The sequence below is a fragment of the Kwoniella botswanensis genome, chromosome 1 (genome assembly GCF_036426115.1).
Source record: "Kwoniella botswanensis chromosome 1, complete sequence".
Taxonomy (NCBI): Eukaryota; Fungi; Basidiomycota; class Tremellomycetes; order Tremellales; family Cryptococcaceae; genus Kwoniella; species Kwoniella botswanensis.
In genome coordinates, this window is record NC_088599.1 from 2830369 (window position 1) to 2844588 (window position 14220).

The 14220-nt window shown below is 42.9% G+C and overlaps 6 protein-coding genes across 6 annotated transcripts; 4 read left to right on the forward strand and 2 right to left on the reverse strand.

Annotated features, from left to right (window-relative positions):
* Positions 1-1285: 1285 nt before the first annotated feature.
* L199_001096 (uncharacterized protein) lies at positions 1286-2508 on the forward strand (the record flags this gene model as incomplete). Its single annotated transcript, XM_064886853.1, has 3 exons — positions 1286-1979; positions 2043-2420; positions 2471-2508. 3 exons carry the CDS (start codon positions 1286-1288, stop codon positions 2506-2508), a joined length of 1110 nt encoding a protein of 369 aa, XP_064742925.1.
* Positions 2509-2621: 113 nt separating this feature from the next.
* L199_001097 (uncharacterized protein) lies at positions 2622-3770 on the reverse strand (the record flags this gene model as incomplete). The annotated part of the gene is made up of 1 exon (XM_064886854.1): positions 2622-3770. One exon carries the CDS (start codon positions 3768-3770, stop codon positions 2622-2624), a length of 1149 nt encoding a protein of 382 aa, XP_064742926.1.
* Positions 3771-6498: 2728 nt separating this feature from the next.
* Positions 6499-7184, forward strand: L199_001098 (uncharacterized protein; the record flags this gene model as incomplete). The annotated part of the gene is made up of 4 exons (XM_064886855.1): positions 6499-6625; positions 6723-6816; positions 6893-6976; positions 7082-7184. 4 exons carry the CDS (start codon positions 6499-6501, stop codon positions 7182-7184), a joined length of 408 nt encoding a protein of 135 aa, XP_064742927.1.
* Positions 7185-7769: 585 nt separating this feature from the next.
* L199_001099 (uncharacterized protein) lies at positions 7770-9113 on the reverse strand (the record flags this gene model as incomplete). The annotated part of the gene is made up of 7 exons (XM_064886856.1): positions 7770-7847; positions 7954-8055; positions 8170-8248; positions 8315-8521; positions 8662-8752; positions 8879-9037; positions 9104-9113. 7 exons carry the CDS (start codon positions 9111-9113, stop codon positions 7770-7772), a joined length of 726 nt encoding a protein of 241 aa, XP_064742928.1.
* An 843-nt stretch (positions 9114-9956) lies between these two features.
* L199_001100 (uncharacterized protein) lies at positions 9957-12676 on the forward strand (the record flags this gene model as incomplete). The annotated part of the gene is made up of 11 exons (XM_064886857.1): positions 9957-10587; positions 10743-10846; positions 10910-10992; positions 11136-11289; positions 11407-11504; positions 11639-11707; positions 11789-11950; positions 12061-12176; positions 12249-12304; positions 12378-12424; positions 12499-12676. The coding sequence occupies 11 exons, from the start codon at positions 9957-9959 to the stop codon at positions 12674-12676; spliced, it is 1698 nt and encodes a 565-aa protein (XP_064742929.1).
* Positions 12677-13175: 499 nt separating this feature from the next.
* Positions 13176-14041, forward strand: L199_001101 (uncharacterized protein; the record flags this gene model as incomplete). The annotated part of the gene is made up of 5 exons (XM_064886858.1): positions 13176-13244; positions 13330-13603; positions 13682-13717; positions 13786-13895; positions 13964-14041. 5 exons carry the CDS (start codon positions 13176-13178, stop codon positions 14039-14041), a joined length of 567 nt encoding a protein of 188 aa, XP_064742930.1.
* Between the last annotated feature and the right edge of the window lie 179 nt (positions 14042-14220).

Here is a 14220-nt window from a genome sequence, read left to right on the forward strand (position 1 = left end):
ACAACAAGGACACTCAACGATCGAGATCAAAGTGATGAAAATGTGAGATATACGTACTCGTGATTTAACCAAAGGGGTTGATTCTAATTATTGCGAGTGGTGTTGCCTCTTGTCTCAGATAGCCGATTAATGGATTGATTATCAATTCGAGATAGACTTGCGAGTGACGAATTGTAACGCGGGAATTTCTGCTGTCTAGATGATGATCGCAATGAGCTGCTTCCGCTAACCCCTCGGCTGGTGATTGATAAGGATATGTATATGACTATGTATGATATGGTATGTTTCGATAACAGGGGTAACAAATTTTGAGCTCTTGATTTGACGTGACCCATCCACCAAACGAGGAGGAGTGATGCGTAATATGAATGAATTGATCTTAACCTGAAAGCTCATCGGATGTATGCCCCGGACGGACTTTATATGAGTGGTCCGCTTAATCCCGAATAAACTGATAGCCAATCTGTACCACGATCTTGCATCACAATATTAACATATATCTGCCAGCCTAACATGGACAGGAAGGAGAATGAGAGAATCTAGCATGCAACTCAGTAACACTACCACAAGAGAAAAGATCGATGAGTGCAAATCAGGCTAAACTGGTTCTACATATCAAAATCCGACAATGTCCTATTTGTATCCGTGGTTAAAACTGGTCTTGGAGGGATCGCGCAAGTGTACATACAGAATGACCAACGCGATAATAATCAATACATGTGAAACTGCTTCTGCTCTCAGAGCTGATATCCGAATGTCGGACCAGCACAGTTGATTGTTGTTCTGAGACTAGGATGATGGTGAAGACCTCGTGGGTGAGCTCGGGAGTGAGTTGTAGACCTGATGGAGTCGTGAGTGTGGCGATCATATCGCACAGCATGAGTACAGCAGCACGGTCGAACGAAGGTGATGATGGATTGGATCCGACATGATAGATGACTCTTTGACGCAAAAGAGATGCATGAGCGATACAGATGATTTTCTCTCCCGTCTCACCGAAGATGGGATCCCTGGGATCCCTGAGTTTGATTGTGTATGAAACGCCAGATGGATCGCTTGGATCTCTCCGCTCGGCCCCGTTCCTCAGTTGAAACAGCAACGCCGACGGAGACAGGAGGGCGGTGCCTTCTATTCAACTACATCGCACTCTTAAACTTTCCCATCTCATCTCTTTGCTTTCTGTGCTTTCTTTGCTTTCGTTGCTTTCTTTGGCACCTTTCTTTCTCCTCGTAGGTCACCTCTCAGACCCCTCCATTGCGATTCATCAGAATCTGCAGAAGGGAACATGATCGCCTCGCTCGCCTCCCCTGCGGGTATTCAGCTACCACCCGAACTCTACCTCAACATTATCCAGCTTTTGCTCTCTCAAGATCTCCGCAAAACTGTCGCCGCTCTTCAAAGATGCTCCAAAGCCCATTACACCTTCGTCTCACCATACTTGTACGAACTATTTACTCTCAATGCCGAAGCTGTCAGGGGAATGATCGCACTTCTCAGAGATTCGATGGACCCATTACAAGAACGGATGTTGAATATCAATCTAGAGGAACCAATTGGATTCGACGATTCAGAAGCTGTTCGATACCTCAAACTTCTGAGTAATGTCAAAAGATTGTTCGTGCCCATCTCGAGAGTTTTGCTACTACATGACGAAGAGATAATGAAGTCGCTCTGCAGACGTGCTGGACTCTCAAGTGTTGTGTCTCTTCCTCTTTTCCAGCATGTCGACTACCTATCCTTACACGATGAAGGTGATGTGCCGTACAGGTATGGGCTACGAATGAGGAAAGACGCTATTGAAGAATTGATCGACTTCATTGTCCAACACTGCAATCCCAAACACCTTTGTCTAAATCTGGATATCAAGGGACCAATGGATGGATCACATAGGCAGATACCAAAATTGTACAGCTCCATGACTAGACTGGAAGAGATTGACATTCACCGGTTTTGTCATTATGTTCATATGCCGCCTCTCGGTAAATACCAAATCAAGATTTCCCTCAAGTCCATATGTGCATACGAGGCAGATGAATAAATAGGTTCTAGGATGAATACGACTGAAGCCCGAGAGAGTTGCGGAGGGTACCAAGATGACATTTTCTTCGCTCTGTCCGACGGTCTCAAAGTAGTAAAAGTAGACCCAAGGGATCAAGCCGTTAGAGAAGCTATCAAGCCTATAAAGATGATCGCTAAAAACAAGGAGCATCTTACGGAGGACGATATCAATCGTTTCCATGAACAGCTTCTTTACCATGCTTTAGAAGAGAGAGGTCAGCGACGATCCTGGACAAATACCGAAAATATAGATCCAAACCAAGAAGCTCTGGCCCGCAAAGACGTAGAAGAAAGGAAGAAGTATGTAGAGTGGGTTGTGCGTGAAGATTGTAAATCCGAGGAGAATTGTAGAGTCTGTTCAAGTGAGTTAAACTCGCATCCTATCAAATTATATATATTTGAGTATGAACAGGTCACGTTACTGATTCTACTTGTCTAGTGCCGATATAAGACCAGCAAGGATCGGTATCAAAAGCTTCTTTTACTCATGGATGACACTTGTCGCCAAAACTATCAAATCAACGAGTTATACATATTTATCGATCCATCATCTTCCTGTCACTTCAACATCGTTTATTTTCCTGTTCATCACCAAAACCTTTGAGCTTTCGTCCATCGACCTCATCGACGAAGACCACCCTCTTCTGCCACTTTTCGATATTCGCCAATCTGACTTTCTCATCTTGATCCGGATTGTACTTCCACACCGCAGCTTCTCGATTTATCATCTTATCCAACTTCGAAGCGATCATTGTTAATTGATTTGATCGTGGAGTTCTCAAATTATCGGTATCGGTTGTGGACATATCTTCATATTCATTCTCGCTTTGTTCGCTTTCCGTGGCAGACTCTTCATCTTCATCTTCATCTTCTTCCTTCTCCTCTACTGCACCCTCGGGTTCCATCTGTACCAAATCTGTCTTTATCCTTTCTACGATTCTAAGAGGTGGGAATTCACTGTGACCGGGATAAGATTGAAGGTAATGTAGGATAACCTCTGCGAATCTCTCGTCACAATCCCAACTACATCTTTTCCCATTTTTGATACGTCCATATTGATCTCTAGGTGTACAGAGATGATCTCTGAATGATACTGTTATTTCGATAGGTGACGGTCGACGTAGATATGAAGTATGCATATTATGGATGATCAGTCGACTCAGAGTCTTCTTGATCTTCGGAGATCCGATGAATCCACGGAAAGCGTAGTAACCACAAGCACTTTCTGTAAGCTCGAAAGTGATCTTGCGAGGTGAGCAAGTTTGCGCCAGCAGGGTGAGGATGTCGTCAAACGATTGAGAGGATGAGAGGGGTGGACCAATGATGGAGAGATGCTGAAGGTTAGGAAAGATACCAGACGGTTTAGTGGTTTTGAGGATACGGGTTGCTTCGGTAGATATCGGTTGGGTGATGGGTCGTACAACCATGCTTCTGACAGTTGAAAAGATATGTTGATGTCTGACTTGACCAGATGGTTGATCCTGAGAGATCGATTTGAGAATCCAATTGACCGATTTATCGTCGAGTGTGAATGATCTGTACAAGTATGGAATGACCCTCTGGCACATTGATGATGAACATTGAGCAACTTTGGCGAGTGATGCAGATTGACCTCGAACTTCGAGAATCGAGAGGATGTGATCGAACACGTCGGAGGGTAAGCGATGGTCTGAAGATGTGTTCAGGAAGGTAGTGCCGCAGTGAGCGTCCATATTGATAATAATTATATCGAGGTGATGTTTTGTTAGTTTGTACCGTACTGGATGACTCAGCTGTATGGTGGTCGTTATAGGTCTGGTTGTAGAAGAAGATGCAAGGAGAGTGACCAAGTACTCGAGTATGATAAAGTGATGATGTGTGTGGGAATGGTGTCCGCATGTCTCTGCACATCTGTGCTAGTTGCAGGGGTCAAAGCGTTGTTGAAGGGTTCGTGCGTAATCCACCCGCAAATCAATCAACCTCACTGAAAATGTCTTCTCACTTGAGCTGTTCTGAAGTCACTCACCACACCGAATGGAGAGGTATATACGACAGTAGCTACTTGAACGGCAAAGCTCTGATTTCTCCATGCTCACACCTTTGTTCACATACAGTTCACCTTCCTAGTCAATGAACTCCGATTGAAGGATATGGTATTGTGCGAGGATGACTTGCACATTGGCATACACCATCATAAACCTTGGGAGGACCATGGGGTCTTCCTTTGCTGATATGAGTTTTGCTGTTTTTACAATCATACCAGACCTTGACATATTGACCATTTTCCCTTTACGTCCCGAGTCGTCATAAGATTGCGTTGACTTGCACGACTTCGCAATTTGATACGTATATATAGAATGTCTCAAAAGGTCTGTTATTGGTAGTGTCAACCGACATGTACGGCTTCAGCCTGAACTTACAAAGGCTTTTGATCCCATCGAATACCACGAGATTAAACATATCATCGAGAAGGAATTTTCAAAGAGGGTATAGGAAGAAGCTTCTCAGATCTATTCATATTCAGATATGTTTGCCCCTGACAGAGAGACTGGAGAGATACACAGGAAATTCGAATTGAATTGTCTCGCTATTGAGGATTACATCCAAGCTAAACCTCAAATCACGGACTACAAAGCCCATTTTGGTGAAAACATTCCTTATGATAAGGACGAATATCAGAAAGAAATCAGAAGAATGAGTAATGAAAATCGTTTTTACCTCTTCTAGCTAAATTACCTTTTTGTTACTATTTTATAGATCTACAAGCAGACTTGCACGGACCTATACAACAATCAAAAGTCCGTGCCATGTTTTCTCCACAGATGCGACTATCTGATCTAAGCTGAGATGCATATGTATGAACTGTCCTCATCGTACTTCACTGCCGTCATTCAACTTAGATTCATCACCCGGGAAGTCAATCATTAACTCTTCGCGAGATAGACCGACCATGATCACTAGAATCTCGGTAGATTCTCCAACAGGTATTTTCCGTGAAGTTTGCAGCTTTCTCTTCGAGTCCCCGAGGCTGGAACCAAAGCAGCTTCGACAGAGTCTTTACGTCTTCCAGATGAAATTTATTTGAAGTTCCTCTGGTTTCCTGGATACATCGTACGAGGAACTGGCGATGGGCTGGAATATCTGTTTATGAAGGAGAATTAACGGTCAAAAAGTGCATTAATCATTCATTTCCAACGCGATTCCTCAAAAGTTTGAGGTCCATCCTTTCATAGGACAAAACAAATCAAGGAAAGAAAGGACTACGTTTTGGTATGAAAGAACAAATGCAGCAACCAGTCAGAATCAATGGAGCCATAGGATGAATCGTCATCTCTCATAATGCAGATCTCAATGCAACTTTCCCAGCAAGAACATGCGATGTACAAGCGGACGAGCCTTTTTCCATTTCATACTCCAGGAATAGTCATCCATGACGACAGGTAATTATTCATAGATACCTGCCAATTTCTTCCGCATCTCCAACAAAACGAATACCAATCACTCGAGATCCTTGTCCTATATCCCGTGTGAATTATGGCTTCAAAATCAGATAAACTCGGGATAGTTACAGCCATACGGTCTCTCAAGAGGGTAATGATTGGTACTCGTCCAGCCGGTTCTTTCGACTCGGCTATCAGTCTGAATGGCTATCGAAAGCGATTCCGCTGTTGAGCAACTCATCGTTCTTCCAGTGTCGCTGTTTACATCAGGAGAGTTATATGGTATTCCATCAGTCGAAGGATGATAGTCCATCATTATTACAGCTTCGACTTGTGTGTTCGCTCGTCTATCGTCGACATAAGAGTTCAGCGCAGGTCGTTTGAAAGTTGTTTGTACAGTGGTATGATCCAAATCGTCTGTTGCTTTTCTTTTCGTACTTGTTCCAGTGGCAGAAGTGGCGAAAGAAGACATGTTGTGATCTATAAGTAATGGGATTCTGAAAATCTTGGGATTCAGACAGCAGGGGGTATACTTTATATGTCATAGCATGATCAAAAGTTGACTTCCAATGTGCAATTGTTCCGCCCATGCTTCCTTTCTCCCCCCAGCTGACTTTCTACCTAACTGGTCCTCTGTCCCCGCCACTTCCGAGTTCCGCGTAGATAGGAATGTGCCACGTTGAATGACTTTCTACGTAAACCCCGAAATCCCGTTACATCATAGGCAGAGTGGTTCGACCAGCCACCCTGGTCATGATACAGTTGGGGGGTGAGTGTGAGTCGCGACTGTCTTTTTGTTTTTCCATTCATCCATCTAAACATTACTCAACTTCACTTTGCCACCCATTCCCAGTCACAACTATAACAACAAACATCGTCCATAACATCATCTACCAGCCGAAACATTGCTCTTTTGCCAATTATCATACAAGAACAAACAAGCAACCAGACAAATAAACACTCAGACAGCCCAATCTCTTTGAGCCCACCATCAAATATCGTTGAAATAACATCAACCAACATGTCCTCATCTACCTCCTCAACACCCAACAAGTCCACCTCTTCTTCACCTACTATAACGCCCTTGCACGATCCAAAGCATCAAGCCAAGGTGATCGCTCCCAGTAAACCTCTGGGAACCGCTAATGGTGAGTTGACGCTCTTGGCACTACACACCTTGGATGGAGATTATCGATCAACATATCGGAATTTTTGTATTTACTGACGTTTCACCTCATTATCCAGCAAACATCGTCCCTGGACAAATGACCGAACTCTCGAAAGCAGGTGCTGGATTGGGTCAAAAAGCCTTATTAGCCAAACGATTCGCTAAAGCCAAGTAAGTCGAATCGTCAAACAATCTAACAATCCACAATGTGTGATGACTCAGCTGATTTGTATGAATGGTATGACAGTAAACCAACAGTATCACCCACCGATCAACTTCAATCTCCTTGTACAGCTAAATTAGCAGGTGCTAAACAACGTCATTTTGCCAAGTGAGTGATGAGTAATACAGTCTCAAATGACATCCCCCTCCCCCAATGCACTATACTCAGGTGAGAATGCGACTGATTTTTGTTTGTTCGTTGTTGTTGTCGCAGGGGCAAACCAGCTTCTTTAGCTCAATCGTTTACCGCCATAAGAGATTCAGCAGGTGCAGCACCATCAACATCGGCTTCAAAAAATACCAAAATTGATTTTTAGGTGCCAGAGTGTTCTGGTCTGGTCTAGTCTGTTGATGTATCTTAATGGTATTTTGTAATTTATGTAAGTCCCATGACCGATCTGCGTCCAGCGTCACGCCCCTCTAGCAAGGTAGTGATGTTTTCCGATTATTGATTACTGATGATCTGGTTCTGTCTGTAGGTTTGGTCCCCTTACTTTCACGATTGTTATTTGATATATACGATTGATACGTTCCGATCCGACTTCTACCACTTCACTTCAAGTTACCTTCTTCTTCTTTGCTTGTGATACTAATCTCGTCCCGTACTCTATTGCGATTACACTATGTGCCTATATACGAACCCTCGATTCATACATGATATATATGATATATGCTATCTTCTGATTAACTCATCAGGATTGTCAATATTTACGGATACTCAATCGTCTAACAGCTCATTCATGCTTGACATGTTGATGAACTCGCTAGTGAGTGTCTTGAAGCTAGCTTAGCTACTTTCGCATTGAGTTGCATACTTTCCACCTATATCTATTATCTATCGAAGCTATATCTATCCATCTTCATATTTTCACCTACGATACCGTAGAGTAGATCTTGATCGCTTAGAAAGTGTCTTTGAGGAATTTAACAGTCAACTTGTAACCATCCGCGAAGTCTTCGGTAGCTTTACCACCAGAGAGCTACAATGAGTCGAACTCGGGTATCAGCTCGATCCTTTCTCTCGCATTTCATTGCGTTGCATCATATACGATACATCCAATTCTGGGAGGAAAATACACAACTCACATCACCTCGGGCAGCCATCCATCCATGAGGCATATCAGGATAATGTTTCATTGAGATTTTACCTGGGAGTTTTGATTCGACAATCTTTTGGATTTGGGTCATCTACGGATACGGATACAAAACCAAGAAAAGTCAGTATATGTCAAATGTAAACTGTTGCTTATTTTGACGAGACGAGATAAAGGAATAGGAAAAAGGGATAAATCTAAAACGTACAACTTCCATATCTTCACCTCCAGAGGGCAGCAACAAAGTAGGTACATCAATCTTATCACCATCTTCTTTAGCGGCGAACCTGTAATTTCAACTCTGTCAGCACAATACACGTGTTGAGGCAAGATCTGACAAGTAAGCTACTCACGATGGGTGAGCACCGATAATGGCCTGTACACCAGCTTGACTTTGAGCTTCGACAACCACTTTGTATCCCCAGCAGTAACCTATAGCAGCGACCTTCGAGGAAGAGCTAGATGACTTGAGCTGTTGGACGTATTTGGCTACTGGTTCAAGTTGAGAGGTGATGGCTCCGGGAAATCCGGAGAAGAATTGAGTTCGTTTTTCCTCTCCTCTATAAGTTTATGTCAGTCAGCACAGGTACAACACAGAGAAGCAGTAAGTGAAGGGGGGTTTGGGATAAGATACCACAATGCTAGTGATGGATGGATATATGTTATACAATGCGGGAGGTATGCAGCATGATAGACTCACCCAGGAGCAAACATATCGGCAGTAGCGTATTTCCCATCGCAGAAATCAGGCATCAAAACTCTGTATCCCTGCGAGGCAATGAGGTCGGCACCTAATCATAAACAACATGATGTTTTTCATAATGGATACCAATCAGCTAATTGTTGTGTCTTCGGTATTACCAAGGCTGATGACTAGTGATAGACGGTGATGATGAATATGCTCAGATCAGACTCACCTTGTAAGATCTGCGGAGAGTATCCAAAGATATCATATACGCTCAATACAGTTACTTTAGCGTCTTCAGGTCCGACAGCGTAAGTCTTGAGACCGTTGATAGTGCTGTATGAACCCTTGGGGGTATATTCGGCTTGGACAGGGGGGAGTTTACAGCAATCTACGTGCCATTCATGGCAAAGGAAATTAGAAGGTACGATCAACACACATGTTCAGATTAACTCACCACCTGACATCGTGGATCGATTTGATATATTATGATCTTTTGTGATGAAGAAATTTCTATGAGACAAGATAACTTGGTAATGGAAAGAAGACCAAAGCTAGGATGGAAATTTCTATACGAATAACTTTAGATGTATTTATAACCTTTGTGGATACATTCATGTCAGTGACTATGAACGATGACGGCGTTTGAAGGAGATCATCGTTCATCTCCGTTAGTTCCTCATCGCCGAACAAGGAGATGTCATTCAAATTCCAACACTGTTGAGATGCATTCCAGCAAACGCGTACGCCGACCCGAGGGTATCGCATTTGTCAGCACCGAGCAGTAGTTTTAGTAGCATGAGGATAGCTAAACGAGGTGAACAACATATGGTGCATATGGTATATGCAACCAAAATCTGGTATGAATGATCGAAGTCCCTTGGTCGGCCGATCATGTGGCCGATCGGCCGAACAGCCATTACCTCGGGGATGTCCGATTGTATCATCGTATCAAGCTGAGCTGAAAATAACTTTTATACTTATCCGGATGAGATCCGAGAATTTACATTGGTTCATCACCATTACCATCATCATTATCCCAAGTATATCTTTTGTCAATCATCGTGTTATCTGTAACATCGCTAGAGAGAGAACGATATGCGTACAGAACTACTCAAGTGAAGGTGGACGAACGCAGTACTATAGTGATCAAAGGACCTGCGAATACGATCTGAAATTTGGGGATAGCACAGACGGCTCGATCTGGAAATTTGGGGCTAAAATATCCCCCTTAACGAAGGTGTAGAAGAGGAAGATATCCAAGATCGGGCATCGGATCAATACCTTGTGAATAAGAAAACACACCGAGGATGAACGACAACCATCAGATATCTCCGTCTGACGACACATGGGCACGAGATGAATCTCGAATACAACATCTGACCGTGAACGAAAAGGAGATCTTGGCCGATACCCATCCCAACTCTGACGAATCATCTTCAACACGGATCGAGGGAAGTCACCACACTCATCCCTCCTCTCCACCTCTTGCCCCTGATACCCTCCCAGCCTCTACACCCATACCATTCCCACCCCTTCACCCCACAACGACTTCAGCGTCCTCCAAACCGTATTCATCCTTTTCTCGATCAACCAAAATCCTAATAGTTGCCATAGGAGGCATAGCCGGTATATTCTCACCCATCTCATCAAACATATTCGTACCAGCTATTCCGACCTTGTCCGTCGCTTTCGGGAAAAGTGAAAGTGCGATATCTCAAGCTGTCACCGTCTACCTTATATTTCAAGCTATCACACCTTCCTTTCTTGGGTCATTGTCCGATTCTTACGGTAGAAGACCGATATATATCTGTACGCTCGTTGTCTACCTAGCATCGAATATAGGATTGGCATTATGCCCTACGGGAGCTTATTGGTTGTTATTGGTGTTGAGGGCTTTGCAGAGTACCGGTGGAAGTGCGGTGATTTCTATTGGGTATGGTAAGTCAATTCATCATTCACCTAACGCCTAGGACATTCCCGCATTTCCACTTCATATGGCCATTCAACCATTCAACCATAGAACCATATAACCATACGATACGAGAAAACATAGGACGTCAAACAAGGTTGCTGATACTCTTTGTACGTATCAGGATGTGTGACGGATGTAGCTGAACCGAGGGAACGAGGGAAATACGCAGCCGCGTTTCAAGTAGGAGCAATGCTCGGTCCAGCCCTTGGTCCGTTCATCGGAGCCGTACGTTCATTCACAATTACGAAGGAGTGAACGAACTGCTGATTGTCGACCGTGGGGCCACAGGTATTAACGGATGGATTAGGATGGAGAAGTATATTTTGGTTTTTGGCTATTGCTACCGCCGTCGTACTTGTACCTCTGATATTGTAAGTCGTCGACTTCCATCTGCTTTCCAAACAATCAATCAAGAACTATCCAAATCCAACTTCACATTTTGGACCAGACCGATATAGGAGGTCATAGGACAAGATAGAAATAACGAGCTGATCCGCCGATGATTCAAATGTAGATTCCTTCCTGAAACCCTTCGATCATTAGTCGGAGACGGATCTATCCCACCTCCTGCATTGAATACATCACCTATCATTTTGCTGCAGCAAAGAAGGATGAAGAAGGAGTTGATGGAAGATGAAGAGAAAGTCGAAAGACCACCTAGAAAGAAAGTAGGTGCTCTCATCGACTATCTGCTCGACCAGACTTAATTTCCCTAGACCTTGATGTAAAACATCTACCAGAGCTCCAGTTGAAAATGAGTATTGATCCCTTGCCTGCTTGTATAGTATCAACCCCTCTCGGCATTTATGATCCTCCTCACACCTGAGATCATCTTGATATTCTTGTTTGTGTCGTTATTGTATCTGGAATTTTATTCGATATTGTGAGTTGATCAATCCTCTATAAGATGTCAACTTTCAAAACAACACAGCACGACAACAACTCTTGACATCACTTTCGAATTTCGAAGTCGAAGAATAAGAATATCACTAACTACTTAATTCTGACATTCGACAGAACCGTATATTCGACAGCATTGAAAGATACCTATAAATTGACCGAGTTACAAATCGGATTATGTTATCTGTAAATATCACTTTTCTCAAATCCCCCAAATAGTGTCATGTCATGCAGACGCCTACTAAAATCTATTTTATCGCTTTCTAGGCCATCTGGTTTGGGAACCATCTGCTCAGCTCAACTTAATGGTCGACAAATAGATTACTGGTTCCGTAAAGAGGAGAAAAGGGTCGGAGGAGATTATCGAAAGAAACCCCAGGAGTTTGATATTGAATATACTAGAATTAGATGTTTGGCTCCTTTTGCTACGTGAGTCGGTCCGCTAACCAATCATTCACCATGTTATGTGTCGCAATGTGAGAATTGATCGTGAAAATACATGTGGGCAAGACACTAATTGTTCGATATATGACAATTAGATTGTTCTTGTGTGCGGTAACATCATTAGGATGGTGTCTTCAAGTGAAAGCTCCCCTGGCTGCTACGCTCGTAGTGAATTTCTTCATGGGTCTAGGAACGGGAACCATAGGTACTGGTAAGTTTTCCATTCATCTTTCGCCATTCATACGTATAAGGAAATATCTAATTAGTGGGGTCGGCTCGATAGCAACGGTCTATGGACAAGATCTTAAACCAGGTAAAGGAGGTGCAGTCTCAGCTTCTGTAAGTACATTCTCTTCTTTACTTGAAGGAAACCCAGATACCAGATAGAATACTAATTCGGTTGTGGTCATAGTTAAATCTTGTTAGATGCATCTTCGGTGCGATCGGTGTAGCAGCGATGTAAGTTTATACTTTGTCGTTCATGATCAATTCCACATATCAAATGATATTAACGTTAACTTTGTTATCAATAGCCAATCAATGTACAAGTCTCTCGGGGCAGGATGGACCTTTGTGTTGTTATCTGGAATTGTCATTTTGGGTATACCCATGCCTATCTTAGTGGTGAAACGAGGTAAGATATGGAGAGATAAGAGGAATGAGAGGAAGAAGATGAAAGAGGAGGAAAAGAAGGCAGGCGATAGAGTTTAGAGTGGGATAGAATAGACTGGGTAGATAAGTGCATATCGGATCTGTGTTTCATTTTTGTGATTGTGATCGTTCATCATGTTTCTTGTATCAGTAGCTTTGCTTTCTATAACATGCATTTCATTCATTGTTGTTCGTACTTGGATCGATGATTGATTATGTAATGGAAATGGAACCCTGAAAATGTAATGATGAAAAGGGACGATTACCGGATATGGTAATCTCGTGATAAAGTATGACGAAGTTGGAAAAAGAGATGATCGTCTTGTGGAAAGTGGAAAGTGGAAATAGGAATCCATCGATCATCAATTCAATCAATCTTTTTGTTCATTTCCTTTCCTATCAACTCTATCTTCTCACTCGAATCGTAGCATATATTATCAAGTAGAATTGTCACACTCTCGTCGATATTGTCATTACCTTTCAATCACTCCATACCGGCACCTTGATCATTTCCCCACTGGACGTAATATAACTTAAGCTAAGCTGCGGATCACCCATCATGCCTACTAGAAAGACCACTCCTGCCGGGACATCCTCAAAATCAAAGAAAGCGGCGGGACTAGCGCAGGTACGTTAGCCTTACCCAATGTCATACATCACTATCAAGTGATAGTTCAACTGAAATCCCTCGCTTTTGGTTTTTTCTTTTCTAGCCAACACTGACGTTCCAGTCTGCTCGACCCTCATCCAATACCAAAACCAATGCCAAATCGAAATCTACCAAACTTCAACGATCTGAACCGTCATTATCTGAGATCGAGGTGGAAGTACAAAAAGAACCTTTATCGTCTCGAGATGTTTCACCCGTGCTAGTAGAAGATGGCCTAAAGGAGAAGGAAAAGGCAAAGAGACGTTTGAATGTAAAAGCAAAAGAGTGGAAAGGGATTGTGGGGGATGCGAAAATACAAATGGGAGGGTTGGAACCTAGTGAGTGATTTATCTATTTACACAATGAATCTCTGGGTAGTAGGATGTCGCTAACGCTAACTTTGGGATCAAATTTAGTTCATGCCGGTCCAGATACTCATAATGATATACATCGTAAGTTATGTTTGCTCCATATCCTTGTAGGACTCAGCGTAGATTACTTATGATATACCGATCCATAGATGTTCTGAGAGTATTCGATCTCACTTCTTCATATGGTCCATGTGTGGGTATAACCAGATTACAAAGATGGGAAAGAGCCAAGAAATGGGGATTGAACCCTCCTGAAGAGGTTAGCTGACATTCTCTTCTTTCATTGACTAAGTGTGTTCGTGCTGACCCTGCTGTGTTTGTGTGTAGATCCGAGATATCTTGACTACTAAAGAGGGAGAGGATGATGTGAGGTATAGAGAGAACGTTCTCTATGGTTGGGTATAACCCCTCAATACTTTACAGCTGGTCTGGTCTGTTCTTTTAACATAGTTGTTCGTACTGTACATGTTCAGGTTAGGTTGTATACATAGATCACATTCAGTCTCGTGTTCATATCGTATAATATCAGATTACTCATGCATATCGCTATCATGGATCATGAACCGTGCGTGTACCATGCAGTC